This window comes from Rhizopus delemar, genomic scaffold (genome assembly GCF_000149305.1).
Source record: "Rhizopus delemar RA 99-880 supercont3.3 genomic scaffold, whole genome shotgun sequence".
NCBI lineage: Eukaryota > Fungi > Mucoromycota > Mucoromycetes > Mucorales > Rhizopodaceae > Rhizopus > Rhizopus delemar.
The window spans coordinates 2,520,192-2,542,565 of record NW_027137829.1 but is presented as its reverse complement, the minus strand read 5'-3'; the positions used below and the strand labels follow the sequence as shown (position 1 = coordinate 2,542,565).

The 22,374-nt window shown below is 33.4% G+C and overlaps 9 protein-coding genes across 9 annotated transcripts; 4 read left to right on the top strand and 5 right to left on the bottom strand.

Annotated features, from left to right (window-relative positions):
• Positions 1-55: 55 nt before the first annotated feature.
• RO3G_05192 (uncharacterized protein) lies at positions 56-535 on the top strand (the record flags this gene model as incomplete). Its single annotated transcript, XM_067659782.1, has 1 exon — positions 56-535. The coding sequence occupies one exon, from the start codon at positions 56-58 to the stop codon at positions 533-535; it is 480 nt and encodes a 159-aa protein (XP_067515883.1).
• A 1,795-nt stretch (positions 536-2,330) lies between these two features.
• RO3G_05191 (uncharacterized protein) lies at positions 2,331-3,821 on the bottom strand (the record flags this gene model as incomplete). The annotated part of the gene is made up of 3 exons (XM_067659781.1): positions 2,331-2,375; positions 2,505-3,374; positions 3,492-3,821. The coding sequence occupies 3 exons, from the start codon at positions 3,819-3,821 to the stop codon at positions 2,331-2,333; spliced, it is 1,245 nt and encodes a 414-aa protein (XP_067515882.1).
• A 132-nt stretch (positions 3,822-3,953) lies between these two features.
• RO3G_05190 (uncharacterized protein) lies at positions 3,954-4,303 on the bottom strand (the record flags this gene model as incomplete). The annotated part of the gene is made up of 2 exons (XM_067659780.1): positions 3,954-3,972; positions 4,080-4,303. The coding sequence occupies 2 exons, from the start codon at positions 4,301-4,303 to the stop codon at positions 3,954-3,956; spliced, it is 243 nt and encodes an 80-aa protein (XP_067515881.1).
• A 3,333-nt stretch (positions 4,304-7,636) lies between these two features.
• On the top strand, positions 7,637-8,062 carry RO3G_05189 (uncharacterized protein; the record flags this gene model as incomplete). Its single annotated transcript, XM_067659779.1, has 2 exons — positions 7,637-7,655; positions 7,902-8,062. 2 exons carry the CDS (start codon positions 7,637-7,639, stop codon positions 8,060-8,062), a joined length of 180 nt encoding a protein of 59 aa, XP_067515880.1.
• A 751-nt stretch (positions 8,063-8,813) lies between these two features.
• On the bottom strand, positions 8,814-9,610 carry RO3G_05188 (uncharacterized protein; the record flags this gene model as incomplete). Its single annotated transcript, XM_067659778.1, has 4 exons — positions 8,814-9,045; positions 9,096-9,223; positions 9,252-9,413; positions 9,608-9,610. 4 exons carry the CDS (start codon positions 9,608-9,610, stop codon positions 8,814-8,816), a joined length of 525 nt encoding a protein of 174 aa, XP_067515879.1.
• Positions 9,611-11,058: 1,448 nt separating this feature from the next.
• RO3G_05187 (uncharacterized protein) lies at positions 11,059-11,697 on the bottom strand (the record flags this gene model as incomplete). Its single annotated transcript, XM_067659777.1, has 1 exon — positions 11,059-11,697. One exon carries the CDS (start codon positions 11,695-11,697, stop codon positions 11,059-11,061), a length of 639 nt encoding a protein of 212 aa, XP_067515878.1.
• Positions 11,698-13,035: 1,338 nt separating this feature from the next.
• RO3G_05186 (uncharacterized protein) lies at positions 13,036-14,085 on the top strand (the record flags this gene model as incomplete). Its single annotated transcript, XM_067659776.1, has 1 exon — positions 13,036-14,085. One exon carries the CDS (start codon positions 13,036-13,038, stop codon positions 14,083-14,085), a length of 1,050 nt encoding a protein of 349 aa, XP_067515877.1.
• Positions 14,086-14,922: 837 nt separating this feature from the next.
• Positions 14,923-16,354, bottom strand: RO3G_05185 (uncharacterized protein; the record flags this gene model as incomplete). Its single annotated transcript, XM_067659775.1, has 4 exons — positions 14,923-15,807; positions 15,871-16,097; positions 16,159-16,266; positions 16,324-16,354. 4 exons carry the CDS (start codon positions 16,352-16,354, stop codon positions 14,923-14,925), a joined length of 1,251 nt encoding a protein of 416 aa, XP_067515876.1.
• Positions 16,355-17,798: 1,444 nt separating this feature from the next.
• RO3G_05184 (uncharacterized protein) lies at positions 17,799-19,394 on the top strand (the record flags this gene model as incomplete). Its single annotated transcript, XM_067659774.1, has 2 exons — positions 17,799-18,519; positions 18,577-19,394. The coding sequence occupies 2 exons, from the start codon at positions 17,799-17,801 to the stop codon at positions 19,392-19,394; spliced, it is 1,539 nt and encodes a 512-aa protein (XP_067515875.1).
• Between the last annotated feature and the right edge of the window lie 2,980 nt (positions 19,395-22,374).

The following is a 22,374-nucleotide window of genomic DNA, read 5'->3' as shown; positions in this document are numbered from 1 at the left end:
GAATATACGTTTGCTTCAAGAGAACTTTTTTTTTCATTACAAGATCCAACATGTAATGTCAGTTGCTGCAGCTGCCCGAAAAGCTGGTGTCAAAGAAAGCACTGCATGTACTTGGTGGAAGAAATTACAGGAGAATCCAGACACTTTCACTCTTGAAAAAAAATACAATCGCCAAAATAGATCGAAGTCTAGATTGCAGGAGGAGCATAAACAACGCCTAATTGAGTTTTTTGGCGATAATGCAAATGCATACATTCAAGATGTTGTCAAGATGCTCACAAACAAGTCTGAAGGTCTCGAAATTAAAAAGTCCAGAGTACACGAATTTATGAGAGATGAGTGTAATCTTAGTATGAAACAAACTACTTGCTGGCCTGAGGCAAGAATAAGCAAAGAAAATGTTCAAAAACGCTACGAATGGGTCGTCAAGTGGAGCAATACGAATATGGATTTTTCAAGAAACTGTATTTTTATTGATGAAGCTGGTTTTGATATTAATATGAGGGCAAGTAGAGCATGGACACCTAGAGGATAAATGGCAGTAATCACTACTCCTACAACAAAAGCACCATCACATACTATTCTTGGTGCTATATCATCTGTAGGAGTGGTAAACTAGAGTATTCGTGTACCAAAGCAACCTCCAAAAGTAAGAAAAGTTCAGGGAAGTAGAAAAAGGAAAAATCCTGAAGCTTCTAACGAAGAAGTTCCAAAAGGCACAACTGCTGGCCACTATATGCGATTCATTCAGGAAACCTTAAATATTTTAGACAAACATGATCAAATGAGAGGTTTCTATTTTATAATGGATAATGCACCAATCCATAAACAAATAGAAGATATGCTCAATGAGAGAAATAGAGATTACAAGTGCGTCTTTCTTCCTCCGTATTCACCAGAACTCAACCCCATTGAACAGTTCCGGGCATTGATTAAGCGTAAAGTTCGACGTGAAAAGCTCCAAGATACTGAAGTATTGCAAGATAGAATTGTTGATGCTGCAAATGAAGTTCCTATTGAGCATCTTCGAAACATAATCCAACACAGCACAAATACTGAACTTTGATTATCGCTTGAAACCTCATTTGCTGGATTTAATTCTAGATTTTTTTCGAGGCGCTATTATCTCTGATAATAATATGAACCTCATAATTTTGACAACGGAGGTCTATAGCAGGTCAGCCAGTGTCGACTCTCACTGTGAAGCAACCGAGTTCTCAGTTCCACCCAGCAACCTTGATATTAGTTGTGGCATATATAATAAATCTGACGGAGACGTCGAGAAAACAAAACTCATAATAGGTACAAAAACCATCAATTTATTAGTTACGGTTTCAGTGGAAATATCGAAAGATCCAGTCGTTCATGTCGGACCTGGAGTTGAATTTAGTAGTAATTGCATCCCATTGGATTCCTTCAAAATTTTCGTCAGAACTAAAGAACAAGATCGCTTAATTAAGGATTTTTCCAGTGATGATTTCCTCTCAAACCCAATGATGTTGAACTTGTCTCACCTTAGATAGTTAAAAACATGATTCAACAAATTGTCAACCTATAAACCTTGGAGAAGAAGCTTGAATGAGTTTGATACTCCTTTATATATTCCAGCAACTGTATTTACACTCTGCAGCTTACCAAATAATAAAGGATTTGGTTTTGGGTCTTCTTCTTTAGCAGCAATATCATCTCAAGTGCTTCAAGTATTCGCTGTTGCAGTAATAATAAATGAAGGTGTTTTAAAGAAAGAACAGCTTAGACGATTATTGAAGGAATTTTCACCTGTGATAGCCAAAAAGAAAGATGTAAAGGAATGGCTGCCGTTAAAATAGTTGATGCAAAAGTTTGAAGAAAGTTTAGAGAAGAAGGGACAGTTGGACGTTATTGAATTTTCTTTGGATCACAATGTGGCAGCAGTAGCCAAAGGGCTAAGTAGTTCCGTTTCCACAGCAAACACCTTTATTAAAAAAATATCAAAAAGAAGTTCATTAGTTTGTATCAGTAGATACAGCCTTTTTAAATTATTATCCTTTTTTTAGCTACTTTTAAACTATCATTGTATCGTTTCTCTGTTGTTAATAAAAATTATTATTGTTAGTTTAAATAAATTAATCCTCTGTTCAGCATTGAGTTAATTACCAAAAAAAAGTACACCAAAGGTACACCAGCATAAAAAGGTCATTTCAGTTGTAAATTATTATTTAAAATTTTCAATGCGTTTACTATGGATAGTATTTATGTCATTGAAAGATTTCTTTTATCCTATCACTTCAATATAAACTCTTTTTATTGCTTTGATTGTTTTTCCTTTTTTCTTTTTTTTTGTTAAAAATTTATGTTTGATGATATTCAAATCTCATTGAGGATTCAAAGTAAATCTATTGAAAGCTGAACTCCTAATTACTAGTAACTTACTATTTTAAAGATTTCTTTCCTCATTCAAACGCTTCTGGAAAAAAGACATTGAATGCTTAATCTATCCTTCACAATCTTTTTTTTTTTGTTACTTTTTCAGCCGATTCACAAATACGATCTATGAGACGATCATCTGCCGTCAATGGTGTTCTTCTAACACCAGCTTTTACTTTTGACCAAAATTCCTCAATTAGACTCAAGAAAGGAGAATATGGTGGTAAATATATGCATTTATATCCTTGTTCTTCGATTAGTGCTTTGATCACTTTTGGCTTATGAATAGGTGCATTATCCATAACAATATACTGACCCTTCATATTATTCTTATTTAGTGTATTTATTACGTTGGTTAGGTAGGCCAAGAAGTGCTCAGTTCTTGTTTCAACTTTACCATTTATTTTTACTTCCTTACCATCTGCCTTTCTTTTTTTTTTTTTAGAAGAAGCTGATTCTGGTTTTTTAACTCCAATATTTATGATACCTGCTTGATAAATTGCACCTAAAATTGTAAATGTAACACCTTTTCCAGTTGGTACAGTACTCTTTGCAGGTGTACCTTTTAAAGAATGGCCGTGATTTCTCTGAATATGTAAGTTGAGACCTGCTTCATCAATGAAAACACAATTTTTGGAAAAATGCATGTCTGTATCATTCATATACTGTTCAATAATGGCTTTTCGCAATGCTATTACTCTGTCGGAATTTCTAGCTACTGGTATCTTTTCAAGCTTTTTTAAAGTAATATTATGTTTATGTACTAAATGTCTGTGAATGGCAGAAATAGAGATTTTCAAACCCTCAAATTTCTCACAAAGTTTTAACTTTAGCTCATCTAATACAGCAGTAGTGTTCTTTTTGACATAGTCAACAAGAAATTTAGAATGCTCCTCAGTTAACTTTGAACAAGGTCTTCCACGAGGTTTGTTATAAGATCCCGGAAGTCGTTCCTGCGGATCATTATTCTACGTTTTTACATAATTCTGGGCAGTACGAATATTAATCCCAGTGATTAATGCTGTATCTTTGGTAGTGAAGCCTTCTTCAATGATTAAATCAAAGAGCTTTTCAATTTGTTAAACAGTATATTTCCTGTAAGAGCCTCGAGTTTTAGCTATAGGTCTCTTGTGCTTTTTCTTTAATGGCATTGACTCTGCAAAAATAAATGCATCTCCAAATGAATCTTCATCTTTGATTTCTTCTGGTGCATCAATATCCATATATTCACGAATACAAGATAATGAATTATTCCCAATTTGTTTTATTTTCTCGACCCATTCTTTACTCAAATTAAAATGGTCAATTTCAATTTCCTCTTCCTCGTCTACTTCCATATAATCATCAGATGAAGAATCCATATCATTATCTGAAATAATTTCTATATTAGTAATAAATTCATTAAAGTTTTGCATGTTTGTTATAATATTTGAATTAAATAAAAGAAAAAAGTAACTGGGTCACTTACAATGTTTTGGGTTATTTATATTTTTTTTTATTTTTAAAGATTATTTATTTATAAAGTCCATCTGAGTGCGAGGTGTTTATCACATCTGTTCGCCCGTACTAATTCAATATGAAGTAAAGTAATATGAGGCTAAAAAAACCCTTCGGGATCAAAGGTAAAAAAGGTCAATGGAACAGTATTTGGAACGTGGTAACATCCTTAATACTTTAAGAGCCAATTTAGAAGGAGCTGGCCATGTGGAGGTCTGGTACAAGTGTCGATATGGTTGTAAAGATGGTCCAGTTCAAATAGTATTGAACATATGGTTGACCAACGAAGAATCCAAGGGGTAATGGTACGACTTGAACGAGGAAGATTTGTTGGTAGGAGATTTAAAAGGAACGACAAACGATCCTCAATAGTGCTAGGCATTTGTAGCCGGTTGTGCATGTTGAGACATTGAATTGCGGCAAAAATTTTCTAATCCCAACGCAAATTCATATTCAAAAAACAGTATAAGCAATAAATTACTAAAAAATAAGAAAAATTACCTTGGCTGTTCATTTTTAATAAGGTTTAGACTGTAATAAAGATTACCCTTTGTTGTTTGTACAACCATTCTCTGCATGAATTTTACGTAATTTAAAGATCTACCCCTTGATTTTCACTTGTAAAAGCACATGCATGAACAGAAGAACTTTTCATATTCAAACTATTTCTGTATAAACCTGGACAGGTTTAATTTCACTCGGTAGCAACATAAAGGATGAGTTATGGCTAAATTTGTGTGTAACGCATGTTATTAAATGATGCTAATCTACACTCAATATTCCAGAGAAATAGATAAAATACATTACCAAACTATTAATATGTTTCTAATTTTCTTTCTAATTAACCTTCAAGTTTACTTTCATAAAAACAAACTGCATGATTAAACGTAAAAAAAAATCATAAATCCTCATTTGTCTGAAAGATAGACTTATAGTATTTCTAAAATGTCAAGTGCGACACTAAAATAAGTCCCCCAAAAAAATTTAATGCAGTTTTTCCGCAAACATATTTTTCATGTACCCCCTAGCTTTTCACTACCACAAATACAACTTTGCTTAAAACATGATTTATCGCGCTGAATTCAACCTAAGTGGTTGAGAAAAGCTATTTATCGTAATAATCTAAGTATAAATCCACTGCTGAAGACATTAGAAAGGGCTCCTAAATTTAAAAGAAACGCACAATTGTCTCACTACTTAAAGAATAATAGAGGATAAATCCAATGAATACAATAGCCTTAAAAGGCGTGTGCAGAAATGAGCCGATGCCAAAAAGACTGCTTCTATTTCTAATAAAATTGACGAGATTATATTTACAGATACTATTCAAAATACCATCTACCATCTCTATTGAACAAAATATAAAAGAGACTCTTTGTCTGCAAGCCAAACTACTAAGTAATAGTCAATAGCTAACGCAGCAGGACCTACTATAGGTTCACTTTAAAAAAAATAAAAAAATATCCCTTTTTCGCGCTTGATTACATCAACTTGGTAGTTATTTCGACAATTGTGCTCCTCCAAAAGAAACAACCAGTTGCTAGAAAGATTTGAAAGAGAATTTTGAGTGCAGCGATTAAAGAAATTGCTGTAAAAAGAACTCTTGAATCAACTTCACCAGTATATTAAAAGTGTTCAAAAGGATTGGGATCAAAGTAAATATATAGATATTGCTATTACATCATCCTAATTTCGTTTGTAATATAGACTAGCAAGCGTAAAATCAACGAATTAACTTACTGATAAAAATTCTGACAAAAATGAATATAAAAATCGGTTGATATTCCAAGAAAAAACCAGAGCGGTAGTTTTGTACAGGTATGGTACTTCGTTATAACCATATAAAATTGTTAAAAACGCAAATAGAAAAAAAAAAAAAAAAAAAAAAAAAAAAAAAAAAAAAACCTATGCTCACTCGAAACAAAATGCATGCTAAAGTGCTTCGTTATATGAAGCTATATGTGAAGGAGCCATATGTTATTTGTATATGGATATCAAGGTTACTGCCGATGAGAACTGCTCTTTTGATATTGAAACAATAATTTTATAGAAACATTTATCAAGAATACTTTAGTTGGATATATTGATATTACCTTCCCCGAATAAGGTATCAATAACAGTAAAGTTTTTATTCTTCAAACGAGTTAAATAGGAATTTCCGATACATATAATATACCAAAGCCTGCCCTTCAACAATCACGCTCCTCTTGTACTGTTTTAGTCCATGAATTCAAGGGATTTATTGACCAAAAAATTAACAGGGGCATTGTAAGAGAGAGAGAGAGAGAGTAAATAATTGAATGGAGATGTCGTCTTCATCAAAGTGGACACTGAGCGATTTTTGAAGAATATCTTGTATTTATTGACCAAAGGGTTCATAAGAAAATTCATAGATATACTTAAGTTAATGCTTGTTAAATTATAGTATTGTAGGTCAAATCAACAATGAAAGTCTTTCAGTTCCATTAAATTGAATGACAACCGGTCACTTATTATAGCAGAGAACCCTTTATCATATGGTTTGATAGTATACATTGCTTTAATTGCAATGCGGTTCTGTTTACTTAATAGGCTAATATTTTTGTATGCAATACCACCACTAAATCGAAACCACTCATTGTTCACCCAAGCCATGATTTACGCTTTTCAGATCCACACATAGCTTCTAACAGGTTGTACAGGAACAGAACGATCGATAACACAATACATATCAATGGTGGAATACTGTTTTCTGTATGTCAGGTGTTGAACGACACAGTCAGCGTCAATGATGATATTACTGAGCGGCAGATTGAAAGCATCATGATCATACCGATCTAACGATCAGAATTGACGGCAACCATAGATGATTCTGATAATATTGTAAATGAATATGGCCTCATGGTAAACACTGCCTCACGTAGTGACGAAGAAAAAGTATTCTACCTGAGCTATGAAATTGCCAGCATTAGCAATATTTTTCTTGGTCGAGCTATTAGTAATGCAAAGACAATGAAGACTAGAAGTGAGAATAGGCTACATGCTGCTTTAATTATAATATTACAATGTTTATCTTGTAATATGATGATCAGTAGAAGTTCAGGCCCACAAAAAGTAAAATAGTAGAGTCGACTTATCCTAAACTAGATTATAACATTAAAGATAGTAATTTCGTTGATACATATAATCGATTAGTCTATATCAATGTTCAAATGAATCAGGAAAGACTCGCATCATCGATCAGGATGTTAAATCACTGGATATCAATCGTCCTTTGCTATTTATGCCCTTTCAAATTTCGCTGGCCAAGCGTCTGGCTACAAGACTGGACATGAGCTATTATCTCAATGATAACATCTGTGTGGCGAAGACAGGGGAAAAAAAAAGAAAGACTGGCGATTTGCTTGAATAGCATATACACAACTTGAGAAAATAAAAGTAAAAAGATGTCCTGTTTAATGATGCCGTTATTCATTTTGATGATTTTTTAGTGCCATGTGAGATCATTCAAATGCTCTTAAATCTGTAACTTGTACAATGTATCTGTATAACACTGTAGTATGTACGATAAACAGTCCACACAATCGATACTGTATTACCTTATACCCTAAGCCACATTATTATACTGCATGACATATTTTGTATTGAACGAGCTCTCTCTCGCCCTGTCAACTGAGATTCAAGAGATTGATCAATTGTTTGACTTATTTGTTAGTTTTATTGATCAAAGACATTGTTCTGCCAAATATGAAATATGAGACAGAAACTAAAAAGTAAAAAGACAATACATGACTTGTTAATAAAAACAATTAAGACTATTTATAATTTTTGAATGTCTGGATCTTTACCGTTACTTTAATTGATCAGTTAAAAGTAATGCTATGGGAAGGATGGAGAGAGATAAAGGAAAGATAATGGATAAAAGTTAGCTGCTGTCTTCTTGACAAACCAAGGAACAGCGAATGACAAGTTCTTGCAAGATACGAACACATACTCAGTAATATGTGGTGTGTTGATAGTGACAAACCTGATGCAAGCAGAACATTGCCTATATAGACACTCCATCAGCAGCTATGACTCCTTGCTCGCTGATATCCTATCATTCCAAAAAGAGCTACAGTTTTTGTCGAGGTTACGATGTCTAGAAACAAGTGACACCCAAAGTGTCAAGAACTCATGAATTGAAAGAGGAAAGTCGAATCAGACGATATTCTTTTTCAAAAAGAATAAAATAAAAGGGATATAGGATTCAACCATCATATCTAACAATAATAATGGAGGCTATACCATGATTAGGTCCAGTACAAAAGCCATGTTACTCTCCGAGATCAATTTGCTAAATATGAAAAAAGTAAGGATAAACAATTACTGTTTGTTGGTTTATGAAAATCAGCCAAGGTAAGATCATATAATTAGTCATCTATTGCTGTAGTGGTAGTGCTGTAAATAAGGCCTTTGGCCCTTGTTCTACTCCCTGTGGTCGCACTCGAACTTTTGCACAAAAAAAAAGCGTTTGTTATAAAATAAAAATAATTAGCTTCATCTAAAAATGCTTGATTCATGCGTAGTTTTTGTCAATTTCTTTTCATGAGTCTATGTTTTGTAACACCATTTGGAAGCAGCTTAACTCATGATCCAGAAAATAGGAGCAAAATTAACCTTTATTGTTTTTCATTCTTTTTTTTTTTTGATTTTACAAATATGTCGCCTTATAGTATAATGCGTCCATCATGTGTACCCGACATGTTGTTAACATCGAGATAATTTGAAAATCTTTGTCATTTTAAAAATATATGGCATTTATATTGCAATAAACAATTACAATACGAAAAGACCCTTGTATTCAACTTATATGGCATTTCCATACTTGTAATCACTTGTTGGAAACTCTAGAATAAAAACTTCAAGCTATTTTTATTTCAAAGTCATATTTAAGCCTTAACGGCGTACTTGCGAAGAGGGAAGTGAGCTTCCTTCTTTTGTTGACGAAGGGTCTTCTTGGACTTTTCGAAAGGAGTCAAAGCTCTACGCATAGCACGGGTCTTCTTAACACGGAGATCCAAAGGAACGTACTTCTTCTTGTGATAGAAGAGAGCAAGTTGTTCACGTTGAGTTTGGTTGATAACAGTCAAGACACGAGCAACATTCTTACGAGCTTCACCACTATGTAACATTAGTTTATGCGCTACAATTAACCTCACATTCCTACTTACACTTCTTGGCTCTTACCACCAGCAACCTTTTGGACGCGGAGGTTAGCAAGGGCTTGCTTTTGTTCATCAAGAACCTTCAAGAGTTCAGCCTTGTTCTTGTTACGAAGTTCGAAAGCCTTAATGATAGCCTATCAATAAAAATTAGTTTTCAATCACTTGGGCAGTATAAACAATCCATCCAAACAAGCAACATCTGTCTACATCAAAAAGCGGTGTGAATGACTCGATGTACAAGTATAAAAGGAATGATTGCATGAGTAGTCGCTTGTTGTAAAATACTAAATGTTCCATGGAACTGCTTTTGTGGTCGTTGCTTTTCTTTCCAAAAAAGAATGCGCTTTAATTATATTAAATTCAAATTTGTCTCAGCTCTTATAAAAACGTTTTCCCTCTCCACTCTTCAAGAACTGTGCATATTTTTTCTGAAAACAACTTTTTGATTATAAAGACTACTGTATTCTTTTTGATGACAGATGGATGGATGGATTGTTTTTGATTTATGCTTTATTTACCATTTGTGAGACTGGTGATAATTTAGAGAGAAGGGATTCTTTGCAGGCTGGCCTTCATAGATTGATTTGTAGACCTCTTGTCCGTGACGTTTAATATTGAAACACCGCCTATCAGAGAAAAGCACTTCAGTAGCATAAAACACTCGCCATTATTGACTCCGTCATTGGATGGATCTTTAATTCTATATATTTCTCTTCGAGTTCTACATAGCCACTTTCTATTTTCTAAAGTTTTGAATTCGTTTAGTCTTTATCCCTAAATGTTTCTGTTTTTTATCTCTTGGTGGCGTTTATTACATAACTTTCTGGTGTTCATGTTGAAGCTACCCTTGTGGCGTCCAGGTTCAGCTACCGTGTGATCATGACTTACTAATGCTGATAGTACATTTCCCACTCTGGTCAGCTATTCTATTAGATAAGTGTATCAACAGGATTCTGATCTTGATATCTTTGGATTTATAATTACAAGATCTTATTTTTTAGCCCCATTCAAAAAAAGAAGAGTAGAATTACAAGATCTCAACAGGTTCTATAGTATTCGCACTTTAGGCTCAGACAAAGTAAATATGATTCCAGACAAGGAAGGAGTGGCTTTTGAACAAAAAAGAGCATTTTTTTAGACAAAAAGAAGGGTCGTAAGAATAATGAGTATTTGCTGCAAGACATGTCAGAATTCAAAGTGAGATATCCTATCTTATAAATATCCAAATCACCTGTAAACGTAAAACCGCATCGGCTACGGCGATTTCTCGTTGGAAGATGGTCAGTCTTCCTTTATTCTCCTAGACTGAATGTGATATATCATGGATATTTTTACTTGCATTTGAATTTTAATTCCAAGGCATATGACAGGTTTTACAATCTAATACATTGTTGGTATACTTTCTGTCTGGGGGCTTCGCTGGACATAAGTCTTTGTTTTTATAAGAGTTGCAAATCCAAATATGTCAGTAAAATAAAAGGTTAACAATAATTGAAATATGTTCTAATGCCTATTATAAATATTTTTGATGCTCAAAATCTATTAATGTTTACTACACAAATGGTTTTTTCTGCTATTAATCACAATATTACTAGTGAGGTTAATGATTCTCCTAGTGTAGCCAATTTTTGCCATAGTCCCAACAACACACCGCTTGGATCCAAATCATGGACGCAAACGGTCAAAACCCCAAAACGAAATGCTTCATTTAACAATACATGGCTTCATACCGCCGTTATATAAATCTTTACAAGTCCTTGAGTTAATCTCACTGGTCATCACAGCATTAATTTTATTTTAATAAAGTTCACGCTTCTACAAAAAGAAAATAACTGATAATTTGAATTGCAAAACAAGGGCTTTTTTTTAAAATAAAAAAAATTGGTCGAAGTGTTACAAATAATACCTTGCAACATATTACCAAAGTGAAAGTCTAATCAGTAAGCAGTTTATTATTTAGTAAGTAATATTATTCACAAGTCCAGCGCATATGCACATTCGTTCGTTCATATAAAGGATGCTTTCCAAGAGAAATAACTTTGAATCCGTGCTTCTTGTAAAGGTTTATTGAACTCTCCAATTTTGTGTTTCCGAGAATCTCAACTGTAGAGTATCCATGATCTTTAGCCCAAGCTAATGCTTCTCTCATTAGCAAATGCGAATATCCTTTTCCTTTATAACCCTCTCTAACAGACATTTTTGCTAGTTCACACCCTCCACCATGAAGAACCATGGCTGTTGTTCCAATCACAGTACCATCATCACTTAAAGCAAATAAAATCTCACCTCCTGGCTTGACTATATTCTCTTCGGCAGCATCCAATTGCCTGATATCTTCTGGTTCCAATTTCTCAAAGAATGTCTGTATCCATGCAGCATTTAACTCTTTGAAGACTTGCTTATATTCTGGAGACCAAGAGACTATATAGGTCTTACTCAAGATGCTTTTGTCAGCCGTGTTCACTGTATAGTATTCTGCTACGATATTCTTGAAAATAGGGGTAATTGTATCTTGATTACTTAGCCATGCATTCTGGTTAATAAATTGATTCCATTCAATAAACTGTTTGTCGCTAACGACGCATTTTTTCACTGCTTTGTTGGGCATGTTTGATGTAGAAGAATGCGTTTTTAGAAAGAAAGAAAAACGAAATTTATAAATACAGGCATCCTAAATAAAAGGACAAGCAGTCATCATGACACATACTTTATTATTCTTTCAAGTAGTTTATGATTCATTTTAATTGGTAGATCATCTAAATATACAGCCGCAGTTAACTTATCTCGTTATATAAATCCGGAAATCCGGAGATGTCAAACTATACGAGTTCTATTCTCCTGTAAAACAAACATCTTATACGACGAAATTATATTTGGTTTGTCAATCGTCTTCTTTCTTTTTTCAGTGCTACAAGAAGAAAATTAACTTTCTCTGAAGACACGATCACACAAGTTAATCTTGTCAAAATGTGAATGAAGAAATGGAGTAAATACCCTTCAAAATTATTTGAAACTGAGAATAATTTATTTGAATTAATAAGCAACAACAACAACAAATAAACCAGAAGGAATAGAATACTATCAACTGTGAATAATACCAAAAAAAAAAAGTTACAAAAGCATAACAGAGTCCCTTTCAAGAGGATAATGTCACTTTAATATAAAGACCAAGAATACATTGTATATACACTTGATACCCTCAATAGAGACAACTTGTTGGACTTTGTACAGTTTAAGTTATGGCACCAACCAGAACATGATTGTAGTATCTTTTTTTTTTTCGCTCTATTTTTGAAATTCAGGTTCAATTGGGTTCTTGTTTAGCAGCTTTCAATTAACAACTTGTCATCCTGTTTATACTGTTTCCAGGAATAGATGTTGCATTTACTTGTCACGTTTCTGTATAAATTGTATTATAAAGTTGCACAGATGCGACTTCTACTTTTTGAAAATAGTGTAATTTTTCCTCTTTTATTTAAAGTTGGCTTGATTGGTGATTTATGAATAGGTTTCAAAAAAATAATACAGTTGGACTTCAACAGAAAATATGATACATGTGTGTGAATTTAAAAAAAAAAATATAGAAAAAAGTGCATAGAAACAATGAGAATGAACTAAAAGTTTAGTCTAGAAGCTGTAACACGAGAAATAAATGACAATTGCTTATTAAAAGTTGCAAGTTTATTTTAAAAGGATTTTAATTTTTTTTTTTATGCATTAAAAATAATTATTAAAAAAAAAGAAGTGTAAAGAATAAGAAAGAGAGAGAAAAGAAAATCCTTACTTTTTTTTTTTTTTTTTAAACCTCTTGTTTACAATTATAATTCTTGTTCTCAAGTGTAATGCTGCTAAATCAAGAAAGATACCACATCATTTAAACTTGTACTAAAAAAAGATTTTCCCTCATTTTTTTTTCTTTTCTTTTCTTTTCTTTAATCAACTAATAATGTCATTATGTTCCAGTGAACAAGAAATACAATTAACAAGTACATCCATCTTTGAGGGTCATTTATATATCAGAACAGAAAAGAAGAAATGGAAGTGGAGATTATTTCGATTTGACGGAACAAGCTTCACTTGTCTATCTCCCAAGAAATACCCATACAACCCAAATGTCACTAATCCACTTTATACAACACCCAAGAAGAAATTAACAGATGCACCACCCATAAAGCATTATCAGCTACCAGAATGGACAGTTGATATCGTCAGTATTGCTTCTATTTCACTCTTACGGAAGGCAAAAAGACCACCCATCTGCTTTTCAATTCAAACTATATTCAATGAACGCTTTGTATTAAAGGCAGGAAAACAAAAAGACCTTGAGAGGTGGTTATTTGTGTTGACCAAAATGTGGAAGTTTACTCAAGACCAACAAATATTAGTTTGTCAACAACAAGAACAACATTATTTTGAGGATAAACCATTAGCATTACTTTCAAATGAAAAAATTCAAGTCATTGAAGAATGGAGAAAGTCATTAACTGAATTAATGGCTTACGATTCCAACATCAAAAGAACACCACCTCCTATTGAACCTATACCCGAAGACGATAATTTAAGTATATTTACAGACATGACAAGTATCAGTCGCAGGCGTGCTAAAAAAGTAAGAAGGTCAAGTAAGCGTTCGACGAAAATTATGCCCTTGTTGGACGAAACCTCAAATTTAAAAAGAAGAAGATCAGACGATGTTCGGCATTGGATAGGTAACACCAAACCACAGACTGAGGATAAATTGTTATTGGATGAGAAGAGCAAACCAAGATACCAGAGTTACATGCGCGAGAAGAAAAATGTACAAAAAAAGATACCAGAACAAAAAAGAATGTCGATGGTATTGCCTGAAGAAGAGGATGAAGAAATCAGTTTAGCTGAATTATTACACAGATTAAATTTAACAGAACAACAACAACAACAACAAGCGTCCTTAAGACACTGTTCCACATTTGTTACTCCTCTTATTGCGCCCTACACATTTCGTCAACCTTTTTAATTCTCACTTTTGTAAAATAAATCTCTTTTTTTTTTTTTTTTTTGTTTGTTCATATTTACTTGTTTAAAACTGAACCTCCACTTCTTGTTTACATCAATTCATATAGTAACATGCTTTAAAGATGATCTACTTTCTTAAAAGATTGTCATCATGAACGTGGTAAAGAAGATTGTCACATGTTAATAACCAGATATTAAATGAACGCAACATCTTGAATGTGTATTATTTATAGTCTCAATAACCAAATAAAAAGACATTCTAAATATATCAAATCCCCTCTTTTTTTTTTTTTTTTTTTTTTTTTTTTTTCTTTCACACTCTTTTTATTCTTCTTTTTTAACCAAAGATCGAATGAATCAAGCAATAAACTGGTAAAATAATTTAATCTTCTTTTTCAAAAGGACATGTTTATTTTTATATTCATCTTCATTCCATCTCCCCTCCCCTCCCCTCTTCAATCACGATCAACTCTGCCGTCTTATAACTCACATGGTGATTCTATTCAAAAGCAAGAAAAAGAATAAGGACAGGCCTTGTGAAAAAGAGGTTGATGTCTACAAGACTTATGAAACACTTTATTCTCGGAATAGAACCAAACTGTATGGTTTCAAAGCTCAAACAGTGTCTGTGTTCATACTTGCGCATTTGTTTACGAAAAGGTAAATAGATGCAGAGTACAGGTTTCATTCAATTTTATATAAAAAAAGATGCTTTTTATAGTACAAAAGAGGTATACAAGGTGATATATAGTCCAAAGAGAGAAAAGAGGTATATGATAAAAGATGACGAAAAGGAGGGGAATATTCATCTTGGTTAATATACAAAGTCTTGTTTTCTTTACTTGCTTTGTGAGACTTCCGTTCCTTGAAAAGATAGAGTTGATCTACTCGAATAAGAAACCGTACTGGCTGAACTACTACGCGTCTCTTGTATTCTCTGTTCTAAATCTCGCTCCTCTTTTTCGAATGGTATGACGTAGGGTTGATGATGATAGAGCGCGTGCTGAAATCCAAACTGTTCCGACCGATCTCGATGCATGTCTTTCAGAATCTGTTCTGCTTGTTCACAGCGAGAGGTGAGCCAGTAGACATCCGATTTGAGATGGTTGATATGAATCGCTTGTTGATTGATAAATTTCTTTGCTTCATGAACTTCAGACAAGAGTTCATTGAGTTCTGTGCGGTGACCCTGGCATTTAGTTTCCCGCTGTTGCTGAGTGACTTGAGTGGTATGTTGACGATAAAGCTTAAATTGAGTTTGTAGGCTTTGAACAAGAGACATTTGCTGATCCATTTCGAGGGCTTGCTTTGAGATGACTTGATCTTTACTTTCCAGTTGATCCCTTAAACCCTGAAGGATACATTCATCGTGCTTGATACGATCATGTAACGCTGTCATTTCCCCCTGTTGTACACGAATCTGTGCAGCGTCCTCGGCGTGCATCCGTTCATATTCATTTATTTGGGCTGTCTTGTTGGCTGTGTCTTCTTTTAATAATTGGATGCATTCCTTGGCTTCCCGGAGCTGCTCCGAAGATTGCTGTATCTGTTGCGCATGTGCATGACGTGTTTCCTCAAGGTCTGTTGTCTTTGCAGAGAGTTCTTGTTGTAACACAATCATTTGACGCTCTTTCTCCGATAATTTTTTCTTGTAATCTTCTTCTAATTGTTCCATTCTCTTTTGCCATGTGTTGGCTTTAATCTGTTTCTCTTGTCGATTAATCTATTGATTTAGAATAAATGACCCATTTTCTCTCTCTCACAAAAAATAATAATAATTTCTTACTGTTTTTTGAAGTGCAGCATTCTTGGAACGAATGTCAGCTAATTCCATATCCTTTGCAAGTTGTATTGATTTCTTTTCATTTTCTAATGTTTGAATCATAGTTTCCATACGTTTTGATTTAGTTAAAAGTATGTCATATTCTTTTTGTATTGATTTTGGTATGCTGTTCTTTGATAAAATGTCACTGGATAAAGTCGCAGTTGAATAGCCATCATCTTCGGTGTGTTCTAACCGGGGAAAAAGAGAATTTGTCAATAAATAATAAATAAAAATGTCAACATTTCTTACCTTCACTAAAACGATCAGATTGAGAAAGAAATCCATAACGCTTATGTCGACTGCCATCATCCACATTCACATCATATTCTCCAGGTCCAGGGATATATTCTTTTTCAGCTATTAAAAACAATCATCATTAAAATCAAGTTGAATAGATTCATGTTTATCATTTACCTGTAGGAAACCGTTTTGACTTTGAAAACATTTGTTATTAGAAAATGAAAGCCTAAAGAAAGAAAAAGAAGGAGAGAAAAAAAAAAAAAAAAAATACAAAAATATCAACCGAAAATTAAATGTTCAAAAATTGGTGTCATTTGCTTTATTTGGTTTTGTGGTGTTTTCTATTAAAGCAACTTTTTGGCTTGTTCAATCACGAAAGGAGCTAAAAATAATATAACTAAACTTTTTCATTTTTTTATATAAAAAAAAAATTACCAGCACGGATAGTTAAAGCAACAAGAATAAAGTTGGAGACGGTGCCAATAGTACGTTGACGAAGAAAAGCTCTTTGCTCAGGTGTTAATTGGGGTTGCTATTTCAAATACATGTAAGAACAACAAAAGTATTAAAGCATAAAAAAACAATACTTGTGGCATAAACATTTTTTGTGTAAAAAATTATTGGCAGTGAAAAGGGAAAGAAAAAGAAGGAAAAAAAATCTCTAAAACGGGGGGGTACCATTAAGCCACCATTTTAGGCCCTTTGACGGAATTATAATTTTCCATAAAAGGCTTTATCTGCATGAAATACATGCAATTGAACAAAGTCAATACGAGCTAGTTTAAAAGTAATTTGTATTCAACATTGCTTTCAGTTTCCTCTCATCAAATTTTACTTGCTCTTTATTACAAAATCAGTCTTCTTCTTCCTTCAATATTCTTTTTCATAAACAATTACTTTATGTTACTCGTGAGTTTATATTCAAAGTTATTGAAGAAAAGGAACCAAATCTACTTTTTTGCTTGTTGAATACATTGCCTTTATGGAAATACAAAAACAAAAGTTTGTTTAAAATCAAAGATCAACAAGACTGAGTGGAAGGGAATGTTAGGATGGTATGACGATTAGAAAATAGGTCTACTTTTTTAATATAATCAATAACGACTGTATCAAAAGATGAAGAATACGGATAATAAATTATAAGGCGACACATCAAATTCACTGTCAACTAGATTTGGAAGGTAAACAAAAAAAAAAGTCGGCCACCCCAGAAAAAAATAATTAAAAAGGGGTTCACTTAAAAACAGGGCCCACTTTCGGAGTCTTACTGGGATACACAGCCATTGATTAGCTATCGAGGTTTGAAATAGGGTGTGAGTAACGTGAAAAGTTTAAAAAGAGGACGCCTAAAATAACCTGAAAATGACAAATCTATGAGAATAAAAAAAATGATCATTTTTTGAATACAATTGAAATTAAAAGTATGATTTTCTCTCTCTTTTTTTAATTTATATCCTTGCCTCAATAATTCTCAAGTTCTCTTCTATTTTAAAATAAATGGGATCCCAACTTAATGATCTTTTTCATTGAAACTCAGTATTGCTTTTATTTTATTTATTTTTTTTTTTTTTTTCCAGAAAACGGGTTGGTCCATGAGAATGGACGGAAAAGTTTTTTTTTTTTTTTTCATTCTCTCCTTTTTCACAAAAATGGATGTTTTTAAAGAACAAACCAACTATGGTCCTTGTTTGTTAACACCTGATGTTCAAGAGTTTGAACCAAACGCTGATGATATTTTAATTGATGAGGATTTATTAGATCTCTTTCGTATCATCAAACAAGTCATCCGTAAAAGTGCAGCACCAGAAGATCTAGCGAAACTTTTATTTTGCATAAGTTACGCTCTTTGTGACCACATGAAATTTATGAAACCAATTCACGAAGATCGCATTGTATTCTCTGACGACCAAACCTCGGATGTCTATTGTGTCAAGCTATCTGCAAATACTTCCTGCTGCCAAGAGAGTGGATCATTTCCAAAATGGCTAGACTCCTCCGTGGCTTCGGCATCTTCTCCAGCATATGATTTACTTCTCCAAACACCCTATCGTCCTTTTCGCCCTACTTATACATCATTATCCAGTCAATATGAAACACCTACATCCAGTCACTCAACTCTATCTGCAGACGTCACACCTTATTCTCAGCAGACCGATACCCTACTTGAACCACATCAGCGTGGGTTTTATTACCAAGGCGACCGTATCACACGAGAACCCGCTTTACTCCAACGCTATGCAGAACAAGGCATCCTAACTCAAGCATCCCTTTTACGAAAACGAAAAAGACATTCAGCAGATTCCGTTCACGACATTGGTTCTGTAAAAAAGGCTAAAATTCCTCACAGACATGGCGAGTTTGAATCAAGACGTAATAAGAAATTGTTACCCACGTGTAAAAAGTTATTAAGACTGTTCTATTTATTAGGAGATGATATCATTAACCGTCTAAGGACAATCACCTTTGAAGAGCTTGAACAAAAGGCGGATAAACTACAGCCATCTTTTTCACTTGCTATCGAACCCACCTATATTCCAACCTCAGATCCTTTTCTAACAGACGAGCAGCGAGCAAAACTATTAGAACCATCCCTTCGTGTGCTCACGGACCACTCCAACAAGAAACCGCATCTGGACAACGGCATGAACCAAAATGGAATTTATTACAACACAGATTATTTTCAATTATACCTTGCATTCGAGCAGTTTCAACACACATTTTCCATCTTATTCCCACATGAGATTGTCCCCATCACAAAGGAAGACAAGGATCGTGATCGAAATTCAAATATGAAAGCCTACCGACGTTGGATCGAGCCGCGTCTGATAGATTCTAACTGGGCTGCGTTCAGAAGAAATATCGTGGTGGGTGAACGGATGACACAGCTGGCCAAGTCGGTCGGCCAGGGCATCTTGCTGATCACCAAAGAACTCAGTGGCTCTAAATTGCACTTGACCTTTACCAACAGTGAGTGGGATGAATTCATCACGGGTCTCAACAGTCGACAGTGGGACGCTACGATTGACTGGAGCAAGACACCCGATCTACCCTACCTTCAGCTCCGTCATCAGCAGCAGCAGTTTTGCTCGTTACTGATCACGGAGTTGCAAGAAAAGTTTGCCACACGCTATTGGTTTCAACCCAATGGCTTCCTTGTTTCTTTAAATGACCGAAAGAGAATTTTTCAACAGATCCAAACGACAGCAATGATGTTTTCAAGTCTAAAAAAAGAAAATTCATTATGACCAAAAGCAATTACTGTTAATAAAGAAGGCTGTCTTACTTTCTCAAGGCCACTTTTTGTATCACGGTGAAGATCGAGACTCTATATTTTTTTTTTTTTTGAAAGAGAGCCCTAGTCGCTGAGCACACTTTTTTTTTTCTTCTCAATCTCGTATTAGAATATTCGACGGAGAGAAAAGAATAATCCTCAAATGAAACACAACATTCCTGTCTTTCGATAACATTCGGTTAATCCATTGTGAAAAGTGCAATTATCCTTTGTCAAACAGCAAGTTACACTGAAATACTAACAGTACAAGCTATAGCTTCTTATAGGAAGTGATAATGAACATCCGGAATAAGTTTTTCACGGGAACTTGGATTGAAACAAGCAAAACGGGTAAAGGTTCGAGTGGAGTAATAAAAAGACAAGGATAAATGGTTCATACACAATTATACCAAAAAAAAAATACCTCCTTAGGATTGTTACACCGATGAAAGCTTCACATGTCAGTGAAATAAGGTTGCAACCAATTTTAAAAAAAGCATTGACCAACTGTTTACAGTATATAGCCTTCTTTCTATAATTTATAAACAAGCCCATTTAAATTCTTTGTTTTTTCCCTCTCTTCTTCTTTTTTTCTTTTTTATCACCTTCTTTTTTTTTCTGTTTTCTTTTTCTCTCTCTTTTTTTTTTATTCTTAATAGACACTGAGAAAATTATTCTGGGTAAAAAAAAAAAATTGCAAGAATTTTTAGAACCGACATATCAAAATCAGAAGGTCTGTTGACTGAGAAAGTTCCACTTATGTCTGACGTACAAAAGATGAAATCTAACCTTTTCTTTCAGTCACTCACCTTTTCAAACATACCTTGCTCACTAAAAATTTTCTTTAAATTCTGTAAATTAAAAGGAAAAGTATTGATCCGTTTCGCTTTCTTTTTTTTTTTTCTTTCTCCGTTTGAGAGTCCTTTTTATTTTTAGACAGATTAGAAAAGAAAAAAAAATGCAAAATCGTTTGACAAACCTCTAGAAATAGACAATTGTGTAGATCAGAGTTTAGATAAGTTTAAAATGTGTATTACATTATTGATCGTTATGATAATATAATGTAGAATCTCTTGAATAAAAAAAAAATGAAAATTACCTGGGTACTTTGTGCACTGTAAAAAAAAAGTACTTTGTAAAAATTTTGAGGCCGTTGTTCGGTGAACTCCTTAAAAACTTACAGTCGCCGACAAAATAGTTTAGTTTTCTCTCAAGCTCAATGTAAACTAGCTGTTTATGAAATCTCAATTGTCTAAATTGACCCAAATAGCGCGCTTTATATATTTTTTAAAACTTGAAATCTCTTGCTTACTAATAATCAAATCATTATGGCTTAAAAGTTTGTTTTATATTATTAGTCTTATTTTTCTTGCTTTATGTTTTGATATAAAACTCAAATTGGCTTCTTTTTCATGTCTTACATCAGCTAAATACTAGATGCAAGTGTTATACAACCATCATTAAAACACTTTTAAATTTTCCATTTTCTTAAATTACTATTTGAAACGCAGTCATTAATTGACCTTTTGGCACAAGCAAATTCTTATTTTATGCCGCTTTATGAGAGTAAAGATATATCCACTTCATCTTCCTCAAATAAGTATCGTATACATACAGTAAATTCAGATTTAAATTCTTTATTGTCTTTATGCTTTGACATAATGTAAAAGTTCTTAATATGTTTACTGACGTAGTTTTTTTACTTTTATTTCTTTACTTTATTAAAACCACCAATCACCTAATGCCAGTGTGCATTTTTTAATATAAACAGTGCTACTTATTGCCTAATGCTTTATATGGCGTGTATGTTTATTCTATTTTAGCTTTATATTGGCTATTATTCTCTTTTTCTTTTTGAATGCCCAATAGAAAAACCACTACAGATGGGCTAGAAAGGAAAAATATTTTTTAACGTAGATTCTTTTCTATCTCATATCTTCCCTATGAATTTATTTGTCTTATTAAGCTCACAACAAGAAATAAAATTGAACATTTCTCTTTATCCTTGGCTTAATTTGATTATTTCTAATGTAGCTGAAACAAAAAAGATTTGCTTCTGCGATTGTAATTTAATGGAACATTACATCAAGTGTATTGTGTTCCTCAAAGTTCATTCTAAACTGTCGAATCTGCTACTGTGATGATAAAAACTTGATTAATTTTTAATGGTTTTTATATGCAAAACCAAATATTCATTATCTGATCAAAAGCATCGGTTAGTACTTGTAAACATTGACTAGATCATCATTTTCTGCACTAGATCAACAATCTCGGTTCGTTATAGTCTGCTCTTATTATTTGTAGCTGAACTCATTTTTAAGATTTATTAAATACTCGACCCAAATTTTCAAGGAAAGACAAAGCTTCATATTGTAAGACGTTAATCATATACAATTGTAACATATATAAAAAGATTCTAACAAAATATGAATCTTTATTTATTGTTTGTATTAAGCCAATAGTTTGTGAATGTGTATATAAAAAAGGAGGTACAGCTATGAAAGTAATGTAACATAGAAGCTTAGTTTTGCACAAAAAGTAAAATAGTCAAAAGCAATGCTTATCTTCTTAATACATCTTCTCCATTGTTCTGTTTTATTCCTTTTCTATGGATAGCTTATTATTTAATGCTCTAAATGCATCTAAGTGCAAAGGCACATCGTTTATTATACAACAATACAACTACAGGGCTTTGTCTATTACTTCTTGTCAAAAGATTAAATTGTGTTGCATGAATGTGATGGTTGAATTTTTAATTTCCGCTTTTCAGGGTCCTCCTCTGCTTTCTACTGTAATTCTTGTACGAACCTTAGCTTGGAATTGAGAGAGATCAAGATATGACTTATCTCTAAACATTCTCTTTATAGAAACATGGCATATTTTTACTTTGTTATGCTTGAATGAGAACGTACTTTTCTAGTGTTAATGCATTTGAAGTCTGTCTGTAAAATAAG